Source organism: Phodopus roborovskii, unplaced genomic scaffold (genome assembly GCF_943737965.1).
Source record: "Phodopus roborovskii unplaced genomic scaffold, PHOROB, whole genome shotgun sequence".
NCBI classification, from domain to species: domain Eukaryota; kingdom Metazoa; phylum Chordata; class Mammalia; order Rodentia; family Cricetidae; genus Phodopus; species Phodopus roborovskii.
In genome coordinates this window covers 10,826,471-10,849,251 of record NW_026126571.1, presented here as the reverse complement: position 1 = coordinate 10,849,251, position 22,781 = coordinate 10,826,471, and the positions used below count along the sequence as shown (strand labels likewise).

The 22,781-nt window shown below is 48.2% G+C and overlaps 1 protein-coding gene across 3 annotated transcripts; it reads left to right on the top strand.

Moving 5' to 3' along the window:
* Positions 1 to 8,128: 8,128 nt before the first annotated feature.
* Positions 8,129 to 21,870, top strand: Cd8b (CD8 subunit beta). Of its 3 annotated transcripts, XR_007835728.1 has the most exons (7): positions 8,129 to 8,234; positions 10,873 to 11,235; positions 13,280 to 13,369; positions 17,891 to 17,980; positions 18,887 to 18,923; positions 21,167 to 21,320; positions 21,355 to 21,870. XR_007835728.1 is itself a non-coding variant. In XM_051203099.1 (6 exons), exons 1-6 carry the CDS (start codon positions 8,192 to 8,194, stop codon positions 21,177 to 21,179), a joined length of 636 nt encoding a protein of 211 aa, XP_051059056.1. In that variant the 5' UTR covers positions 8,129 to 8,191; the 3' UTR covers positions 21,180 to 21,870. The 3 variants fall into 3 exon arrangements, 1 of the variants encoding a protein (XP_051059056.1); XR_007835729.1 differs by lacking the exon at positions 17,891 to 17,980; XM_051203099.1 differs by having other exon boundaries at positions 21,167 to 21,870.
* Positions 21,871 to 22,781: the final 911 nt, after the last annotated feature.

The following is a 22,781-nucleotide window of genomic DNA, read 5'->3' as shown; positions in this document are numbered from 1 at the left end:
ACCCACCCTGACTGTGGGCAGTACCATTTCATGGACTGGGCCCTGAACTGAATGCGGAAGAGGAAGTGAGCACTGGTGTTCACTCATTCATTCATTCATTGCATGTGGGACTTTTTCCCCTCATGTTTTCTTTTGAGACAAGGATATTATTATGTTCCACAAGCTGGTCTCAAACTCTGGGTACATCCCTTCTGGCTAAGAGAAAGTATAGTAGGAAACTCTGGTCTATAAGTAATCATCCTGCCAGCCAGCCGGCCACCACGATTGAGGTGTGTGTGTGTGTGTGTGTGTGTGTTCTCATATGTGCTCTACTACTCAGCTATGCCCCCAGCTCATGGCCAGGACTGTTAGAATGTTCCAACATAATTGAAACGGTGTGTGTGTGGGGGGGGGGATGGTTCAACAGGTGAAGATCTTATTGTGAAGGCTGGTGACCTGTGCAAGCCTGGAGACACATTCTCACACACACACACACACACACACACACACACACACACACAGAGAGAGAGAGAGAGAGAGAGAGAGAGAGAAAGAGAGAGAGAAAGAGTGTAAGGATTTTAATTTGATGTTTTCTTTCTCTCTTTCTTGTTTATTTTTATTACATGTTTGTTTATATGAGTTCCTGTGTGACACCTGTGGGTTCTAGGAATCAAAATCATGTCATCTGGCTTAATCGCAAGAGTATTTACCCACGGAGCCTTCTTGCTGGATTTCTCTCTCTCCTTATTCTACAGAGTTCCGCTATGTAGCTCAGGCTGGCTTCAAGCTTGTAGAAACCCCTGCCTCAGCCTTCTGAGTGTTTGTGTTTCAGGCAAGAGTTATCATGTCTGGCTGAATAATTTCTTTTTAACAAGAGACTTACTCTAGGTGGGGCCATGATGTGAGCTGATAAAGGGACTTAGGTTTCCTAGTATAAAACTTAAAATTATTGAGACAGGATCTCAATATGTAGTCCTGGCTAAACAGGAGATCCTCCTTTTAAGCTCAAATCACAGACATATGCCACCATACCCAGATTTGAGTATATTTTTAAAACCCTGTATATTTGCTTTTTGGTGTTTATTTACTCATTTGAGGTCGTTTTTCTGGGGTCATGGCCATGTTTGTTTCAGAAGTTAACACAATGCTGAGGCCAGTAAGAAGAATTTGATTCCTAAGACCCATGTGTTGATGTGTTGAAAAGAGAGAACTGATTCTCACAAGCTACGCTTTGACCTGAACACACACACACACACACACACACACACACACACACACACACACACTCAATGCAGCCAAAGCTACCATGGTGTAAAGGGACCTGTGTACATCTGATGGAGTTGTCACAGGGCGCACGAAGGGATGAAGCGTTCTGGGGATGAGACCCTGGCCCTCCACAAGGTTACACTTTCTGTAAGGACTGCGCATCTCTCCAGCCACAAGCGCTCACTGCTATCTGTGTGGGACTTTCCTCCTCCTGCATCAGTACTCGGTTTCCTTTCTCTTATGCTAACGGTGCTGTCCTTAACCCTTCCCTGAAGGCTTTCACTCTGCTCTTTCCTCTTGGTGGTCGCGTTTTCAGTTTTTTTTCCCCTAAGAACTAGAAAAGGCAATCTAGATTGTTTTTCTTTAATTTGGTTTAGACCTAAGTGTGATATTTCCGAGTGGAGCATGAACACCAACCCAATACTCTTTTACCCCGCACACAGCCCAGACAAGCTGGATTTTTCCTGCTTGCGCTCTTTTAACAACTGCTTGATTTGCTGTGGGGCCTGAACCCAGCACCTTACACAGGTTCGTGCTACATCACAGAACACCATCCTCAGCACCGATAATGTCCACTCACCCTTTCACCCATCAGTCACTCCCTCCGCAGCTGAGGCTGGTCACAGCCTGGAGCAGACCCAACCTTGTCAGACCAGCACCCTTTACCGAGCGAGCGTTCTTGCCTCGTTTTGTCTGATGAAGCCCAGGCTGACCTCTAAGTCAGTGTGTATTGGGGTAGCGGAGATGGCCTCGAGTTCCTGACCCTCTTGCTTCCAAGTGCCAGACTTACAGGTTTGAACCACCATGAATTAAAATGTTTTGCTGGGTGTGGTGTCACACACCTTAGATCCCAGCTCTTAGGAGGTGGAGGCAGATCTCCATGAATTCAAGGCCAGGGTGGTCTATATAGTGAGTTCCAGGATAGCCAGGGCTTTGTAGAGAGACCCTGTCTCCAAAAACAATAGCAACAACAACAATAATAAACATAATGTCTTATTTGGTTGTCATCACTTTTTTTTTTTTTTTAACAATTCCTTGTTATAACATGTTTACTGTATTGAAACAAGATTCACAAATGAGAAGCCCTACGTATCCATTCATGCTATTCCAGAACAAAACCCAGCTGGGTCTGGGCAGGAGAATTTTCTCTAGTGAAAGGCCATCCAGAGGTATATTGCAAGACCCTACTTCAAAGCAGCAACGGCAGCAAAATTGACATACCAATGAGTATTTACACAGGCATTTCTGACAGAATTGCATCGAATGAGGTCCCTGAACACTCACATTGACATGTGCTGAGGAGATCCTGACTGAAGGTAAAACAGAGAGCATATGATGATTGCTAGCAAAGAGCACTAATTTGGGAGACCAGAGGTACAGGGCAGATTTTTAGAAAACCTTAAGGGAGAAAGATGGGCTGGAGATGCAATACCAGACTCAGTTCTGATAATTATAGATGATGACTGACAGTCCAGTTGTATGCTCCAAAGTCACAGAAAAGGTCCACATTGTGTACCTGGCTTCTTTTAACCCTACTCACCACCTACCCATAGCATACCCTGACAATGTGGCTGTCCAAGTGTCCTCAGTGTCCTTCTAAACTGCTCCCGTGTTCCTACTCAGAAAGATGGGACTAAGCAGGGAATGACCACTCGAGACCATGCGCGAAATGACCATAGGCTGAGAAGGCTCAGCAGATAAAAACACCTGCCTCTAAGCCCGAGGACATGAGTAGGGTCCTCAGGATCCACATGGTAGAAAGAGAAATCTCCTGAAAGTTGTCCTCCTACCTCCACACACATGCTGTGCGCATGCCCATTCCCAACAAGTAAATAAGATATAATAAGTATAAAAAAAAGTGAAATAATGTCTAATGGTGAGAAGGAGAACAGGGCCGAGGAGAAGGAAGAATGGATGGGACTCTGAATTAGCTCCTTGATGTTCAATTAGCCTGTGAATCATTAAAAACAAAAAACTCCCAAGATGGTGTTATCACCATTATTGAGGCACAAGGCCCGAGGACAAGTAAGTAATAGGATCAAAGCTAACAGGACCTCTCTGCCATACCAAGTATGGTGGATGCTAGCCATGCATTCACTGACTTCATTTCCCTTTCCTCCCAGGGTCCCAGCTGGACTCCATTGTCTAGCATGCTTGCAGCTTGGTAGGGTCACCAGGAAGTCATTCATTGGCTTCACTTTGTTCAGAGGTTCCTGGAGCCTTGAACTGCGTATGGGGATTGATAGATAGAAAGATAGATAGATAGATAGAAAGATCCCGAGCCTCTGCAGACCAAATGGAGCACAGACTCCCTAGCCTAACACCCTGTGTCTGAACGCCTTTGTAATGAGTTAAATCGCCAGTGTTTAGAGGCTAATTTATCACAAGAGTGAGAGTCTCCAACTAACTGTTCCGGAACCCTCTCTGTGGCTTAAGCAATACCCTGACAAAACAGTACCTTTTAATCACTCCCTGAGAGAGCTGCTTCCTCGTCAAGTTCTGGTTCCACTTATGCTGCTGTGATAAAAACACTTTGATCAAAATCAACCGCAGGGAGAAAGGGGTTTATAGCAGTGTAAAGTTCCAGACTATGTCCTTCACTGGGAGGGGGGAGGGGATCGGACAGAAGCTCAAAGCACCTAGTCACATAACACCAACAGTCAACAACAAAAGTATAATTACACCTTTGCTCGCTTGATCTCTTCCTGGCTCTCTCTACTTTTACACACTTCAAGTCCCAGCCTGGAGAACCATGCTACCCACAGTGGCCTGGGTCTTCCTCCATCAATTAGCAGTCCCCCACAGATGAGCCCACAGGCCCAGCTGATCTAGGTAACTGCTCAACTGAAGCTCTTCCAGCGTGGCTGTAGGCTGTGTCCCATGAACAGTTAGAAGTTACCAGCACAGTTGAGTAGCCTCGAAAGGGTGGAGAGACACTGAGCACACAAGAAAGGCACACTGACTGAGGTGAGGTGAGGCACTTTCTGAGGACACTCTGGCTCAACTGATTTGAGACAATTCTATGCGGATTGTAAAGAGTAAAAGGGACCAAGGATCTGAGTGCACAGCACAGATGCCCCTCTGATAGAAGTACAGTGTGTTTTCTTTTTCTTTCTTTTTCTTTTTTGTACAATGTGTTTTCTAAATCACAAATATTTTAAACAGACACACAAAGACATACAAATGGCCAATTAGCAATGAGAAGAGGCTTGATTTTTTTTTTTTTAGTCAGTAAGAATGCAAACCAAAGTCCCCATGATATATCCCTTCCTAACACGAGGCTAGGTACAAAATGAAAACCACAAGTGGCAGGCCCTGGCAGGGTGTGGGCAAATTGGAGCTCTTTCCATCACTGGTGCTTCTGTAGATTGGCATCACCGCTATGGATAACAGAGCAACCATTCCCAAAGGACCCAGCTGTTTGACTCCTGTATATATACCCCAACGGAGTAAACGGGGTTCAAACACATGCTTGTGATGGGTGTAGTGGGTGCACCTGTCAGTCCAGCACTTGGGCAACTTCCAACTGTTTAAACTGTGCATCACAACCCGAGAGGTGATCATGAAATTGAAGTGCACAAAATTTGACCATGATAAAGGGTTGCTGAATATGCATGGACCAAACATTAATTCAAAATCAAAGGGTGATGAACCCAGCCCTCAGTCCCATCGCTTCACACGGCCTTGGTTGCGAATACACGATGTGGGCTCTTAGCCCTGTAAATGCCATCATGCCACAAAACGTTAGCACCCGGAGTCTGGTTTGGAACAATTCCCTGATGTGAACTGTGTGTTTGCACTAGATGTACTAAGTAAGCTCCCTGCTCTTACAGAAACATGAACTTTTGGTATTTTTCCATGATCATCACTTAAATACTTAGTATTTTTTCATTGTATTGTATTAGAATGTTTGAAGGGTTTGTTTGTTTGGTTGGTTGGGTGGTTGGTTTTGGCTTTCCAAGACAGGGTTTCTCTGTGTAGACTTGGAGGCTGCCCTGGAACTCAGATCTGCCTGCCTCTGCCTTCGAGGTGCTGGGATTAAAGGTATGTACCACCACCACCTAGCTAGAATGTTTGATTTTTAAAAAATTGATAATTGAGTTGATGACTTGGGTCCTATTTAAAACAACAACAACAACCCATGATGCTGGAGAGAAGACTCTGTGGTTAAGGGCACTTGCTACTTTTACAGAGGACCCAGATTCAGTTCCCAACACCCACATGTCAGCTCACAACCATCCATAACTCCAGTGCCAGGGATCCAACACTCTCCTAACTGTCACAGGTGCCAGGCATGTACGTGATACATATGCAAGCAAATAAAATAATTACATTTAAAAAATGTTTTAAATCATTACACGGATTTGGGTTTGGGATTAGTCCAGCAATTTCTGAAGTCTCCCCAAACACACATCTGCCATTTTGTGCTATATTTATTTGAAGCTGCTTTCTCTAAATTGACAATTATGAAATCATTCAATTTTGATGTTATGTGTCCTGCAGTATCAAATATTCAGGCCAGATTTAATTCATCCTGTAAAAATAAACAAGCACATCCATCTCTATAGAATGTAAATTGGCTTCCATCGTTAATTAATGGTAGCATCATATGCATAGCAAAGAAATTATTCAAAACAATTTTATTGGGACCTGGAGAGACAGTTCAGTGGTGAAGAGTAATCAATGCTCTTCCAAAGGACCCAAGTTAGGCTCTAAACTCCTGCACCAGGCGGCTTATAAAGCCCTAGGACTCCATCTCAAGCATATTTGATATACTCTTCTTGGCCCCTGAGGGCAAACACACACTCCCACACAAACACAAGAAAATATAACCTATTTAAGAAGTAGAATAAAACAAATTCATTTATGATTAGTTACCAGTAACTAATGATTGCCTTGTATATCTGTTTCACAGACCTAGACCTAGTCCTAGGGACATAGAAAAATTTGGGAGTTAGAAAGGGGTCACAGCCAGTCATTGGTGGCGCACACCTTTAATTTGAGCACTTGGGAGGCAGAGGCAGGCGGATCTCTGTGAGTTCGAGGCCAGCCTGGTCTACAGAGGGAGTTCCAGGACAGGCTCCAAAGCCACAGAGAAACCCTGTCTCGAAAAACGAAAAACAAAAAACAAAAAAAGGGGGGGGGGAGGGTGGTCACAATCGGGAAGAGTTTAAGAAGTCCTGGGGAGCTGGGCAGTTGTGGCATCGCCTTTAATCCGAGTACTAGGCAGGCAGAGGCAGGCAGATCTCTGTGAGTTTGAAACCAGCCTGGTCTTTAGAGCAAGTTCCAGAACAGGCTCCAAAACTTCAGAGAAACCCTGTCTTATACACACACACACACACACACACACACACACACACACACACACACACACACACACACACAAAGCCTTGGGGATAGGAAAGCAAGGGGAACAAAATCAAAATCATGCCCGGGCTTGGATCATCTTCTCCAAAACCAGAGACCATTTGCTAAGGACACATGTCCAAATGCCATACAGTTGCATTCTGAAGAAGTAAATTCAGAGAAGAAATGCAGACGATCAGTTAACAGATCCTGGAACAAGGTGCAACTGGGGTGTGGCCGTACCATTCACTTATCACCCGACATACTGAGTCCCTTTACGTGACTCACTTTGTGGTAAGTGGATTGTAAGAACTGCTGCTGTGTGGTTTTCCTAGAACTATCTACCTCGTGTGCATCCGGGCCTTCGCAGGTTCTCCCGGGAACAGTGACGACAGGACAATATGGCGGAGACTAGCCTGGCTGTCAGAGAGCGGGACTCAGGACATGACCCCTTCCCTCCTCCTCTCCGGAGCCTTCCAACCCCTGCCTCAGTTCTTTGATGCCTGTCACCAGGGACCCAAAGGACTGGGATGGAAGGGCCGGTGGATTTGGATACTGAGGTGACTGTCTCAGTCCCAGCTTTAGCCACCAGTGATGCCCAAACCTCAGCCTGTGCCGCCTGCCTGGCTGGTGCTCGCTCACACTTTCGGCCTCCTGTGGTGTATCTTCTCACGGTCGGTCCTCATTCTCCCTCTTCCCAGCAGACAGATCATCAACGATCTGGTTTCCCTGTACGGCCTCCCTCCAACTCACCTCTGCCAACCTCCACAGGCTAAGCTAGGTCTCCCTGATAAGAGTTCTTCACAGGTGCTTGATGGGGCTTTGCTCTCAAAACCAGTAAGGAAATCGAGGTGAGGAGGGTTATAGCTCTGGAAGGCAGAGCAGCAGGAGGGCACAGGGGAGACACACGGGCACTCACATGCCCCAGCCCTTAGGGCTCTGAAGGTCTAGATTTGACTTTGCCTCACTTTCAGGCAAGGTCTGGGCCCCTTGGCAGCACGCCAGACCGCCCCTCACCCCCTGGATGACATCCACTTCTCTGGATGTCAGTTAGCTTTCCTCCCGCCCCAACCCCCGCCTCCCCACAGGGGGTCTCCATCTCTCCAGGGCCAGCTGCTCTCCTGCCTGAGCCACTTAGATGTAAAGCCAGCCAGCATGTCTTTGCAACCATAATGGACTGACCTCAAACTGAGAACGGCTCCTGCGGCCTGCCCAGAAAGAAATAAAGACCTGTGGCTCAGTTACTCTAGGTGTCACAAGATATCTTGCCCTCCCCAGGGGCAAGAGGCATTACACAGGTGCAACTAGCTGGTGTGACTGACAGCTGTCACTTCCTGACCAGAAAGCAGAGTCCTGGTGGCCTCCTTGAAAAGTTACAGCCTTTGATGCTGTGGAGGATGAATACAAAGGCCTTAGGGCCACACACACACACACACACACACACACACCATGACTCCGCCCCTCTGGTGACACCACCCTCTTACTTCATCCGCACCCCACCTCCCTTACGCTCAGGGTACCCGGCCCGCCCGCCCTGGCTCCTAACCCACCTTTTGGCTGACAGAGCCCCAAGCGAGCAGGTGTCCCCACAACCGCCAAGATGCAGCCATGGCTCTGGCTGGTCTTCAGTGTGAAGCTGGCAGGTAAGACGTGGGCTAGCACAGGTCTGCCCTAGAGCAGGGAACAGGAGGGACAGACAGGCTGTGGGGACAGGGCAGGCTGGTAGGCACAGGCCCTGGTCATGGGCAGAGGAGTCCCGGGAGCTCATTGCCCAGAGATGTCTGAGAAGCCTAGGGCAGAAGCCACCCACCCCTCAGCCTGAACTAGCAGGGGAGAGATGAAAGGAGGAAGAAATGAAAGAGAAGAGAGAAATCCAAACCTGAAGGACACAGGGTTGTGCCCATGCCGTTCCCAGAGCCCAGTCTGGCCTAGGCCATGGTCTGTAGACACACTCTTACTTCCGGGGAAGTGCTTCTAGTAAACTAGACAAACCCTGCCTAGCTGGCTCACGGACAACTACGGCAGGGTGCTCACTACGACCCCCTCACTGTCCAGCGTCCTCTGAGTCAGGGTCCTAGGCAGCAGGGCTCCCCCAGGAAGCATCACTGGACACCGCAGATGGGATATGGGGCTAACACAGACGTGTGGCCTAAAGTCTGTCATTGTGACCAGACCCAGCAAGAGTACTTTTTAGAGGGAGGGAGACCCCTCAAATCGCCACTGATGGAAACAAGTAAGGCTATGCCAAGCCACTAAAGCTACTGCCGATTATTCTAGAAATGCCAGGTCCCTCTGAAAATGGAATCCTGGGCAACCAAACAGATCAAAGGAGACCGGGTGTGAGTTGAAGCCTGGCTGTGTGGGTCCTCTGGGCTCGTTGGAAGGGCTCCCATTTTGTATGTAGGTTCCCTCAGTTTGGCGGTTCTGAGTTCATTCGCCCAAGTCCCGTGGCGGCTTAGGTTTGAGTGTGAGCCCACTGAGCACAGGCTGTGTAACCCTGAGCATACCTTTCTCTTGAGCTCTGTTTTGTGTAAAAGGAGTCTGTCACCCATAGGCTTTAGTGAGATCTGAATCAGACAACACACACTCGCACACACTCACACATGCTTGATGCATTGCAATATTACACTGGCATCATCACTTCACAATTACTTCCCCAAAGAGGCCAGTGACCTAAAACAATGAAAAACGGCTGTGACGGCACAGAGATGGTAGCCTGATACTCAGGGCCTGAGCACCAGGGAAATATTCATTCTCTCCATGCAAGTGGAAGCTCAGAGTGCTCCGAGGGTGGACTCCAGGTTTACTTCATCACATCAGTCCTCGGGAAGGCCGTGATGGGGTTATAAGGCCTGAGCCACAGTTGTAGGCAGTGATGGAGTCACTATTTCAGGCAGCTCCCGGGCTCACACGCCCTCCAGCCTCTGCTCAGCCAGGCCCATCCTCTGTGTTATATCTTGGCCATTGCCCTCTGCTCCAACCCAACAAAAAAGGCTTTCTGGATCAAACTGTGTTTGTGGGAACAAGCCCACATTGCCTTGGATGTGGAAGAAACTTAATGAGCCTCCTTGAGGCTTCATGTGGTGCCCAGAACATCCCCTGGGAGCGTAGACCTGCCAGCAGGATTTACCTGTGTAAATGCTGTGTAAATTACCTGTGTAAGTTACAGGCACTCCGCTGTGATTACGTGTGTAAGTGCCTCGTCATTCACATGATTTCACTTCCCTTTGCCCCTGAAATTCACTATGTAGCTTGGGTTGACCTCACACTCAAAGCAATCCTCCTGCCTCAACTTCTAAGTGTTAGGTTTCTAAGTGTGCACAACCATGCCTGCAGGACAATGGCGGCAAGCCAAGCTGTTCTTTCTTCACAGGAGACCACTTACTTGGTGACTTCTAAGGTCCCACAGTTGCTACAGGACAAAGGCTGTGTGTACAGCCATGTCTGCAATTCCTTCTGCCTGCCTTCTCATCTAAGTCCAATGAACTCTTAGCCTTGCCTTTGTAATGACTGCCCTGCCCTGAGGGGCGACAAGTCAATGGCAGGTCCCTTGCAGAGTCAGCTCCTTTAACTCCATCTGGAAATCTCACATTGTCCAAACCAGCCTTGCGCTGGGCCTGTGGCTCCAAATTCCTCTCCCAGCCTGCCCCAGTCTCCGGTGGCTTAGAGCCACCAAAGGCCTGTCTATGCCCTCACGGCCAGCAGAGGCGGCAACCAGCTGTGGCTTTTCTTTGGATATGAATTCAGTGAGACCCCGAACAAGTTAACTTCATGCCTGTGTTTTCTCATCTGGAGGAGGGGGGGTAAACATCCTGGAGCCAGTCTGAGACTTGGTTGAGACGGTTTATGCCAGGGCCACCGGTAGAAGTAGATCGTCAGTGGTAAAGGCAAGCATGGCGGACACCTGCCTTGCAGTCAATGTTTGTGAGTTCAAAGGCATGGACTGCTGATAACACCCAGCTCTTTCTCCAGGCAGAGTGTCCCATCTGTTTGTCTCTGATACAAACTCACTGTGATTCTGAGGTCCCACCACTGTGCATAGAAACACGTGCTAATGGCTTCTGCTCCTTCTAGGGTTTGAACTTGAGGCTGAGCTATCTCACAAGCCTTCCCCCTACTCTTTTTTTTTCTAAGACAAGTTCTCACGTAGCCCAGGCTAGCCTTGAACTCACTATATAACCAAACTTGAAGTTCTGATCCTCCTGTTACAACCTACAGAGTGCTGAGAGTACATGGGTACAGCAGCAGCCTGGTTTATTTCTTCTGGTTTTGTTTTTGTAGCTCTCTGGAGCAGCTCTGCCCTCATTCAGACCCCTAGGTCCTTGACAGTTCTAACCAATCAAATGGCAAAAGTGTCCTGTGAAGCTAAAACCCTCCCTAAGACCACAGTCATCAGCTGGCTGAGACAGCGCCAGGGACCCACCAAGGACAAGCACTTTGAGTTCCTGGCCTCCTGGAACCCTTCCAGAAGAACCGCTACGTACGGTGAAGGGGTGAAGAAGGAGAGTATAATGGTGTTTTCGGATATAACCCGGCACATTCTCAATCTTACGAGTGTGAAACTAGAGGACAGTGGCAGCTACTTCTGCATGATGGTCGGGAGCCCTCAGCTGATCTTTGGGACAGGGACGGAGCTGAGTGTGGGTAAGAACGGTTTTAAGGCTATGGAGCTTACGTGGGTACAGGCGTGTGGGTGCACACACACACACACACACACACACACACACACACACACACACACCAGGCACTGGGGCTGCCAGTGAGCTCACTCTGCAGCCGTGATAAGCACACCACCTCAGAGACTAGTAGAAAATGCACACTGAGAGTTACCCAGGCCAAGCACCTTTGAGGGCTGCACGTCGCTATGTCCCTTAAAGCTGCCGTCCACCCAGCAGATGGTACGATCCACTGCCACTTTGGATGGGAATTAGATGAAGTCAGTTAACCGTCGGAGCTTTTGATTCTGATGTAGACATAGCAGTGTCCCTGCCTGGACAGCAATCTCAGGAACCCAACGTGTACATACAAACTCTCACTGCCTGGGCTCACACAGAGAGTGCATTTCTGAGGCGGCAGAGAAGCAGTTGTCCTCAGCATCCTTTGTGGGGTTCTAGGGCTCAAACCCAAACTTGGGGGCCCAGGGGATAAAGAAACTGGACTCCAAGCCTAGCCAGGCTACTAATCCCATCACATGCCTTTCCCCTCCCGCAGCCTCAGTTTCCCTATCTGTACAAGGCAGCTGCTGGCCCATCTCTAATTCTTGGAAGCTGCAGTTTCATTAATTAAATGATTGTGTAAGCCATAGACACGGTTTTCCGTTTTCTAAGAGTCATCTAAGTAAGAAGAAATAAGTGACGTGGCCTTCACCGTGCATTTTATTGAACCCAACTTATCCAAACAATACTAGCATTTCAACAGGCAGCCTTTTTTTTTTTTTTTTTTTCATACATGGCATTTGGTATGTAGTCTATGTGCACAGAGTATCTCTGTTCAGACTAGCCACACTGAACAGCAAAGATTCATCTCTTGGGGTGGAAAGCGATCATCACAGATTCTCTCAGGCCAACGGTTGGCTGTAGCTCTTTCTCCAGCTCAACCCGGGACTGGGCCTCTCATTGCCTTGGTTCCCACTCACATGGGGGCTGGAAGTCACAAAGGCACCCCAGCCAGCCGAGAAGTTAGGTCACTCGGCCTAAGAAGGCCCAGAGACAGTTGGGGATGAGGCCAGCGTTATAATGGAAAACAAGACCAACAGAAGCTGAGCGATGTCTCCATGGCCTCTCTCGCGTCTGGTCTTTCAGGCTGGTGGGGGTTAAGGTTGGGTTGTGTTTGCTTTTCTACTTTTGTTTCTTTGAGCTCCGTGCCTTCCCAGTGCTTCAGGGTCTAAGAAAGGTGGGTGTGAAGTAAGAGCAGGCGATTTTCCAGCTCTCCCTGTCCCAGGCTGTGTTTCCAAGTCCTGTGTGCTGCCCAACAGACCAGGATCCTCAGTCAGTCTTCCCAGTGACAAGGACACCCAAAGCCTGAGCCGTCCTGCTGGGCTGGAGGGTCCAAGTGATTTGGAGGAGAAACTTGGGTAATGTAGAGAACTGGGGAAAAACAGCCCTTGTTTGGGCCCTCAAGCACACTCTGGGTTCCAAGGACCTGTCCCTCTTTAAAAAAAAAAAAAAAAAAAAAAAAAAAGAAAGAAAGAAAGAAAGAAAGAAAGAAAAGAAATCAGAGAGGGAGAGGTTGAATTCACAGATCAGGAGAAATTGAGGACACCTGACTCAGAGAGAGATGAAATTAAACAGAGACACCTCCCCTTGTCCCCAAGCCCTCCCGTCAGACTCAGGCTCCTACTGTACCAGCCAAGGTCCCCGGAGGCTACAGCTCCCCCCATGCTCCACACTGAGCACTGAGAGACTCCTGCTTGTTTTGAGACAAATGGACCCAGCTTAGGAATCATATGCGCTAAAGGACTCAACACCCAGCAGGCCCAGGCTTTTGGACCTTGTCACTGCTGTTAACTGTCCCTCACAACAGCTCCTTGGCACCAATGGTCAAAAGCCTTTCGGTGACCAAGCGTGGTTAATGTGTTGACAGACGTGGTATGGGAAATGGTCCTTTGGATTTCCTAGCCCCTCTCCTATTACTGGCCATCAGCGCCACGGTCACCTGGATGATGTATGGGTCTTGCTTCTTTCTGTAGTGGATGTCCTTTCTACAACTGCCCAGACCACCAAGAAGACTGTCTTCAAGAAGAAACTATGCCCAGTCCCCAAACCAAAGGCCCAGAAGGGTAAGTTTTCCATCAGTGCACTCACAGGTTACAAGAAAAAGGGGCAGCCCTCGCCGTTCCTTTCCTTTCCCTCTTTCTCTTGCTTCCTTCCTCTCTTCCTTCCTCCCTGGTACAAACTCTTGCTGAACCTTTGTTCTGTAGCCCCACCCTAGTGTCAACAAAAGGGACACTGAGTACCACAGCAAGTCGCAGCCAGTGAGGCCACACTCACAACTCGTCACAGAATGAGATGTTCAGGAAAATACAGCCCCCCCCCCAGACCCTGAACACAGGTGCTCGCAGCAGCACAACTCATCACAGCCAGAGAAGTGGACACAACCCACATGTTCCCCAACTAACGCACAGGCTAACCAAACAGGACGCAGGCAAGGCGAGGACACACGGGGTATGCAGTACTGGCCTCACAAGATGGCTCAGAAAGTAACCACGCTTGCTGCCAAACCTGACCGTGTTCGGTACCCGCACGGTACAAAAAGAAAGCTGACTCTGGCAAGTTGTCCTATAACTTCCACGTGTACCATGGCACTCGGATGCCCGTGACATATACTCAGTCAATCAATAAATGTAATTTTAAAAAATACTTAAATACTGGCTGGGTATGGCAGTCCATGCCTAACACTCAGGAGGCTGAGGCCGGGTCAGCCTGAGCTATGTAGAGAAGCCCTGATTAAAAAAGAAAGAAAGAGCCCAGATGTGGGGGCGTACGTGTGTAATCCCAGCACCATCGAGGCTAGCCTGGGCTATGTAAGACCCTGTCTCAATGCCCCATTCTCAAACAATATACTGATACATGCTTAAGTTTAGATGAACCTTGAAAATGCACACAGAAAGGTCAGTTACAAACAAACAAGAAACCCACGCATTTTAGCCAGGTGGGGTGGTTCATCCTTCTAATCTTAGAACTCAGAAACAGAGGCAGGTAGATCTCTGAGTTCAAGACCAGGCATTGGGAACAATGAAAAAATCTTAACCAGTACAGAAGTGTTGTCTTGTCTTGTTTTTCTGAAACTCCCCAAATGCCCCAAAGTTAGACAACATGGCTCTAGAAAGATTCTAAAAGCCATTGAGTGGGTGTTTAAGTTTTCACTGAGGCGTGGTTTTTCTGTATAGATCCAGGCTGCCTGGAACTAACTTTAACCCAGGCTGACTTCAAATCCCCAATGCTTCTGCCTTAGCCTTAGGCTCACAGGTTCTGGGATTATAGATATGTACACCTTGGTCAAAATTCTATACTTGCAACAGGTAGAGTTTCTGGCTTGCAAATCATATCACAATCAAGCTGCCAGCAAACAAAAGCTTCCGGGAAAAGGACCAGCCCTTCCCTCTTTTCCAGTCTGGGTGGCTGACAGAGGACCTAACATGATGGGTGGGACTCTGGCAAGCTAGTGAACGGAGGCCAGGCATCTCAGCTGGAGCAGGCACATAACCTACCTTTGAAGCCATAAGCTCAAATGTGTGCTGGAAAAATACTGACTTCCACCCCCAAAAGTTACTGGTGACAAACAGGGAGGTCTAGCTGCCACTACCCAAAGAACAAACCACACAACCAATGCACTCCTGGGCAGCTTGAGTGGTTTTGCAGCAACATACAAAGTTCCCAGAGGAGATGCTCCCTGCAGGGTCAGGGAGGCAGGGAAGGGGGCTGCCTCCTGTGGTCACCATGAAGGTTTGGTCTTATGCCTGTAATCCCAGGACCTGGGAGGGTGAGGCCAGCAATCAGGAGTTCGAGGCCATCCTTAGCTACAGTGCAAGTTTGAGACCAGCCTGGGCTATATGAGATCCTGTCTCAAAGAAATCAAAACACTAATCAAAAAAGAAAATGCAAGCCCACGAACAGAAAGCCTTTCTGTTAGGAATACGAATACGAAGGGGAAGACAGAGTGACTTCATTTTATAACCCATTGTGCCCTGAAAGCTCAGTTAAAAAAAAAGTCAAGCAACAAAGATACAAACCCCACAAAGTTCAGCCCCTGTTGGCTTAGTTCTTCAGAAGGCTGAGGCAGGGGGAATCACTTGAACTCATAAGTTTGAGAGTAGTCTGAGCAACATAGTGAGAGGCTGTCTCAAAAACAAATAAGCCAGGCATGGTGGTTCTTGCATGTGATCTCAGCACTCAAGAATCTGAGGCTAGCCTGGACTACAAAGCAAGTTCTAGGCCAGGCTGACCTACAGAATGAGAATCTGTCTAAAGATAAACACGCGTGTGCACGTACGCACACGCGCGCGCGCGCGCACACACACACACACACACACACACACACACACACACACACGGGAGAGGGGAGGGAGGGAAGGGAGAAGGAGAGAGATCTTTTATATAGAGAGGCAGCAATCAGTTAGAACAAGTAACCATGTTCCTCCAACCATGGCTTCCATTTCAATGCGGTCCCTCCTCAATGCCCTGCCCCCTCCTCCTCTGCTGCTCTGCAACTAGTTCACTACCTGTGAAAACAGGCACGGATAACTCGCACGCATGCAATCAGCTTCCCTCACTAGAGCCTCACCAACTGGGTGAGCCATGGTCGACTTGCCGAGCTGTGCAAGTGCCTCCTCAGCGCTCTGCCGGCTGAGTTAGATCCCCAGTACAGGCCTCAGTTTCTCAAAGCCACAAGTGAGCCGGGATGATAAAACAACCCCGTCTTCCAGCCTCAAAAGCCGAAGCTTTCAGTTAGCACCATCCCTGATGCACACTGTACACAATGAGCTGAATTCCTCTCCTCCTTCGCATGCAGAGGGCTTTCTAGAGTTCTCAGCCAAGAGCCCAAACCTGCACTCTGTCCTTTCACCCATCGGCTTGGCTCTGCACCTCAGCCCTATATGGAGACCCATTATGTGGCTGATCTGACACCAGAATACTGAAGACGGATCCAGAACATTAAGAAGGCAAGCCCTGCCGCTTAAACAGCATGCAGAAACTAAACACGTGAACACATACACAGATCGCAGAAGAACACTCAGGCAAGTGGCTAGTGCAAGCAAATAGGCTGAAGCCCACACGGCATCGGGACTGAAGTACGATCAACCAACCTCCCTCTCTCTGCCATGCAGACACACGGGAACAAAAGCTAAAGCACCATTAACAAGGGCGGGTAAGGTGCATCGTTGGCTGGGAGTTAAAATGAAGGCATCTGGCAGTTTACTAAAACCAAAATGGACAGAGTCTGTGGTTTAGTAGTTTCCATTTTCAGCTCCTGCCTTAGGAAGGCACCTGCATGCAGAAAGGTGCCAGAATGTTCTCTGTGGGGCTGTTTATAAAAGTAAAGCATGGGAAGCAACTAAGATTCCCACTGGTAGCTGAATAAATGATGGAGCATCCAAGGGCCACCTCTCACTCTGCTGAGGGAAAGAATGTGCTGGCATGATTAAAGGGTGGGGAGAAATGCATTTGCAGAAAACAAAATGAACACAGTACAACCCACAGTGCTAGAAAGGAGAAAACTAAGAGGCCGAAGATATAGTTCAGTTGATAGAGTGTTTGCTCGAGACGCGCACAAAGTCCTGGGTTCAATCCCCAGCTCAGCATAAGTGGTCATAGCGGCCCACAAGGGTAACCCCAGCACTGAAGAGATGGAGACAGGAGAATCAGAAGTTCAAGCGCATCCTTGGCCACGGTGAATTAGAGACCAGCCTGGGATACAGAAAAACTTATCTTTAAAATCAAAACACAAAGGTTAGGGGGATGACTTTTTTAGGGTAGAGAGCTTGCAGTTCCTCAGTTTAAGACATGAGCACCCACATAAAAAGCTGGGCATGGTGTCAGACACCTGTAACCCCAGCGCTGGGGGAAGGTAGAGACAGGAGAACCTGGGCTTGCTGGCCCCCAGTAGCGCCAAGTTTAGTGAGAGACTATCTCAAGGGGAGGAGGTAGGAAACGACAGGGCAGGGCACCTGCCACCCTCCCCTGGTCTCCACACTCACACACATGTGCACACACCCCACGTGCACACTCACATACACGCATATGAAGAAACAATAAAAATTGCACATGCCTGTGAATGGTTAGATGCAAAGGGGAAGATTTTGGAATTGTCAGGGTTGCTCTGTGACCGTTCTAACAGGAGTAAAGCACAATGACAACATAGCTGTCTATATTTTTTTGGGTGAAATTTAAATAAAGGTTTTTTTTAAACGAATAGTAAAATTTTATTAGTATGAGGTGTGTCTACTTCCTCTGAACATAAACAGTGCCCGAGCTTTATTGACTTGTAAAAACATAGATGTAACATGACATTTTTTATATAAGATTACCTCAGTGATATTTAAAGTGAATTTTAAAGTCAACCAGACGGAAGTATGATAAAAATACAACCATTGGGGTTACCTCCCGGGAGGGGAGTCAGACAGATCTCTGTGAGTTCCAGGCTAGCCAGGGCTACAAGATGAAGGCTGTATAGTAAGACTCTGTGTCAAAAACAAACAATAGCAAGCCGACCAGTGACACCCTCTGGGAGGAGGGGCTGCTCCCTGCCTGTGTCTGAACAGGGGTGAATCCATCTCATGTGTCCTGTGTGTCTTTTTCAGGCCTGACATGTGGCCTCATTACCCTCAGCCTGCTGGTGGCCTCCCTCCTGGTTCTGCTGGTGTCCCTGAGTGTGGCCATTCGCCTTCACTGTGAGTTGATGCTTAAAGGACGTTGTGGGCCCCATTTTGCTACCTTAAGTCTCCCCAGGCACACTTTCTTCCCTAGGGCAGCAAAGCAGATGGCAAATTCACCCAACGAACCTTGTGGCTCTGCAAATGGCTCTTTTTGTCTTTGAAGGGCTTTGAGGGAATGCAGGGACTTGAACCCAGGGCATGCTGGATGCCCTCTACCACAGTGCCTGGGAGGTTTAAAAAAAAAAAAAAAAAAAAAAAAAAAGAAGGATCAGGAATTCAAGGTCAGCCTGGCTAATGAATCTATGGTTTGAGGCCAGCCTGGGCCACCAAAGATCCTGTTTCAAAAACAAAAACATTCTGCGGATGTAGACACAGCACAGCTGTCTTTCCCCTGCTGCATCCCTGTAGGAGTGCACACACGTGCTGCTTTGGATGGCGAGCTCTGGACTCTGGCCTGCTTCAAAAGGCAATGACATTTGTTGTGTGCTATTGAGATTAACCCTAAGGCCTTGTGTCCCACCACTCTGCTGCTGATCCCCCCGCCCCTGTTCCCAGGAAAGCTTATTTAAGGTAAAACTGGAGTAGATGAAGTTTGCTAAAACTCTGGCACTAGCTACATGACTTTCAGGCAAGTTGTTTGGCAATTCGCATGCATGTGAGGTGGATACAGTGGTACTGGGATCTGGTAGCATGCGTGAAGGCTGTTAAAAATGTGGAATGGATGAGTGAATAATCGTAACTATTTTAAACCTATATAAGCAAACAAGAAACGTGTGAATTGTGAAGAATTCGGGGCCCACCCTAGCACCCCAGATGAAGTAGTGAGTGTTGGTTCACCCTGCTGTCTGCCTCTTGGGCTCTGAGGCTTGATGCTAGCGATCGTCCAACCAGCGCTGACTTGCCTTTGCTCTGCTCTTTCAGGCCTTCGCAGGAAAGCCCAAATTCGCTTCATGAAACAGTAAGTCACAAACAGGGCCCGAGGGTGTGGATGACTTGGAAGACTGCTTGCCTAGCCTGCCCAACTATGTAAACCAACATAGTGGTTTACTCCTGAAATCCCAGCACTAGGAGGTGGGTTAGAAACTCAAAGTCACGTGGGAGGTGGTGCCCGCCTTTAGTTCCAGCACTTGGGGAGGCAGAAGCAGGCTGATTTCTGTGAGTTTGAGGCCAGCCTGGTTTAAATAGTGAGTTCCAGGACAGCCAGGGCTATGCAGAGAAACTACCAAAAAACAAAATACAAAATATAAAATGAAGTGGATTAGAAATCCACTAGGACATGGATTCAAAGTCACCAGGCTGTGGTGGAGCACGCCTTTAATCCCAGCACTTGAGAGGCAGAGGCAGTCAGATCTCTGGGAGTTTGAGGCCAGCCTGCTCTGCAGAATGAGCTCCAGGATGGCTAGAGCTGTTACACAGAGAAATCTTGCCTTGAAAAACCAAAAAGAAGCTCAAAGTCTTTCCCTCCCATATAGTACCAGGCCAGCCTGGGATACAAACCTTATCTCAGAAATAATCAACCAACTACATAAATTTAAAAATAGACAAAAAAAGATCATGTGTTTTTACCAGTCGACCCTTAACAAGAGCCAAGGCTTGTACACGACAGAGGCTGTGGTTGCTCTCTGACCTCACAACTAGGACCCCACCCCCAGGCTCAGGCAGTGTACTGGGATTTGACTGGTTGTTGTTTTGAGACAGAATCTTCTGTATTCCAAGGCTGACCTTTGGCTCCTCATCCTCCCACCTCCGCCTCCAGAGTGCTAGGACTGCATCCCTGTACCACCACCACGCCTGCTATATGAGCGCTGAGGACCTGGTACACAGAGACTGCCCTGCCACCTGAGCCCCAGGCCCAGCCCTGGGAGCTGATGTGTAGCACAGAGGCTGTTTCACATCTGCTGGCCACACATATCAGTTTGATCCTCAGACACACAGACGCACGCACACATGCATGCATGCATGGGCGCGCGCACACACAAGCGTGAAGATAGAAAGGACCACGCTCCCAAATGGAAGAGGGCAACAGAACTTTCTGCTCAAGGGAGAGACATGCCTACATCTAAATCGGCGGCAAGCATCTCTACCCGCTGAGCCCTCCGCCCCCCCCACTAGATTTTATGGGCTATTTGCAATTATAATTTAGATGGTGAGCAAGTTCTGCTTTGTGGGCTGGAATTCAAAACCACCTTCCCCTAACAGACGAGAACCACAACTTGAGAGCTGCTAATACTAGACCTCCCGAGAGTTCTGTGCAAAAAGCCCTCCTTGGGGGCCTTTTGTAGAGAGCCAGTCTAATCCTGCCACTCATTATGATGTGTGCCAATGTGTCCTTTAATTTTTACCTGGTCCCCAGTGACCTGATAATGCCATTTTTAAAGAAGCTGGTGATGGGACCCTGAGATTTGGCAACCAGGAGTTCTGTGGACCAGTAAGGCAGAGTGCACAGCGTGTGTGTGTGTGTGTGTGTGTGTGTGTGTGTGTGTGTGCGCGCGCGCGTGTGTGTATGTATGTATGTGTGTGTGCGTGTTGAGACAGGGCCTCACAGGCTGGACTCTAGCTCATCTTAGACTCCTAATCCTGTGAAGTTGGCTTGTGGCTTTCAAACCCTTAAAAGCCCCTTCTAGTTTTGCTGTTATGGTCCAGGCATGGTCACAACAGCCCCTGGCCCTCACAGACCAGCTATTGGCAAACCTGTGATTTGAGGCAGGAATTCCCAACCTTCTCCTGTCTGTAATCCCGCCAGGGGCCAGCGCTTAGAAAGTGTGCACTTAGAAAGTGCTTTAATAAGCAACGCCATCCAAAGCAAATGTCAAAGCTTGTGACATTTTTTAAACCTCTCCTTGTCATGTGTGTACATGTGCATGATGACAGGTCAGAACAACAGGTACTGGATGCTGAACTCACATCATCAGGCTTGGAAGCAAGCACCTTTACCCACTGAGCCGTCCTACTAGCCCCAAAGCCAGAGTAGTTTTGAGCTACATCTGTGTATGTTATTTTGTTGTAGTTTGGTTTTTGGTGTTGCTACTTTGTTCTTTGCTTTTTAATGACAGAGATGGGCCCTAAGAAACACTGTAACATACAGCTGTCAGCCGCAGGCACACCCGCTTCCTCCTCCACCTGCCATTTGCTTCTGCTACAAGAAATGTAGTGTCCCTAGGCTGAAAATAAGAGTCTTACGACTTGCTCTTGCTTCCCCAGGTTTCACAAGTGATCAGCACACACAACACCGACATCCCGTCACAAAAGGACAATGCTCAGTAAGAAGCAAGATCTGGACAAATGAGAGAAGGGTCCATTCTACCCTGGGGATTCCACTGCCTTGCTCAAGCCATCTGCTTTGAACCACTGCAAGGTCTGTCAAGCCATCTGCTTTGAACCACTGCAAGTTCTGTCTGTGACCTCAGGCATGGGAACCTCTTGCTTGTTTACCTGGAGTCTCACAGAGAAGGCTCCAGAATCCAGAGCCATTCACAGAGTGTGCTGAAGAACCAAGAACGCCCATCATGACACCCCTGTGGTCCTGGCACCCTTCTTGGACTGGGCCTTCAGCCACTATCTTTGTAGGTTGCTTGGTAGGGCAGCAATTTTGGCTCTTTGGCCTCTCATGGGAGAGAGCTGGGGATGGGGGCCACCCTGGGTCTTCCCAGAGAAGACGGTCCGTCCTCACAGGGAGAAGCCAGCTTGTGACTGAAGAGTCCCACAAACTGCATCTAGGCTCTCGCCAGCTATCTTCGTCTCTCTTGGGAACCTGTTGTGTCAGGAGACAGACTTCTTCATCTCCTAGTAGGAGATTCTTAAGCTTCACTTCTCTCTCGTGGCTTGGATATTTCTCCTCTCTGCCTCTGCCGTTTTTATGGAAAATGTCATGGCTGTAAAAATAAAGTCCTGTGTTACAGACACAAGTGGTTCCTGTGACATTCGAGGGTAGCCCCTCTATAGTAAACGTGTTGACGTTAGTCAAAAAGAACAAGAGTTGGGAGTGTAGAAGACTATCCTAAATGATATAAGGTCACCAGCCCAGGGGTCATTTTGTGCATTCTCATCTTACATCTAAGACCCTCATTTGGTCACACAATGTGCCCTTACCTTGAATCGTGGATGAAAAGGTTAGGAAGTACCCAGGACTCCCCAAGCCAGGCTGTGCTGCCTCCAGACCACACACATGCTATCACCTGCAATGATACTAGAATCGCTTTTGCTAGAGAAGAGCAGGTGTTGGTTCCAGCCGTTGGAGGGCTTTGGAGTCTGTTAGCAGGAAAGAGAGTGGTTTTATTTACTTATTTTTGAGACAGCATCTCACTATGTTCTATTGCATAGAACTATTAGGTAGATAAGGTTAGCCTCCAACTTGCAGAAATCCACCTACCTCTGGCTCCCAAGTGCTTGGATTAAAGGTGTGAGTCCTACACCTGACAATTTTTAAAATAGTGTGTGTGTGTGTGTGTGTGTGTGTGTGTGTGTGTGTGTGTGTGTGTCAGAGGCGGGGAGTCTAGAACAACTTTCTGAAATTTTTCTCCCTGTGCCCTGACTCCAGGCATAGAACCCAGGCCCTGGGGCCTCTCCTTTACCCTCTGAGGCATCTTACCAGACCATCCTGGCTAACTTTTTACAATTTGTTTGCTTTTTTACAAAAATTTTTAGAGAATGAGCTTTCTTATGGTGTAATGAGTTTTCTACATCAGTAGTCCTCATGTTCCTGGAGAAGCCTGGTAAAGTTTTGGGTTTTGTTTGTTTGTTTTGCTTTTGTTTTTTCTCTTGTAATAAGCTAGGGAGGAAAGAACAGGCATATGCTGCTGACAATTGCAGGCAGGCA

What these genes read in the sequence shown, in the direction of transcription:
- Cd8b (XM_051203099.1), top strand. Translation starts at nt 8,192, where the DNA reads ATGCAGCCATGGCTCTGGCTGGTCTTCAGTGTGAAGCTGGCAG. An exon ending in AGGGACGGAGCTGAGTGTGG is followed by an intron (nt 11,236 to 13,279) that starts GTAAGAACGGTT and finishes TTCTTTCTGTAG; the next exon opens with TGGATGTCCTTTCTACAACT. An exon ending in TGTGGCCATTCGCCTTCACT is followed by an intron (nt 17,981 to 18,886) that starts GTGAGTTGATGC and finishes CTGCTCTTTCAG; the next exon opens with GCCTTCGCAGGAAAGCCCAA.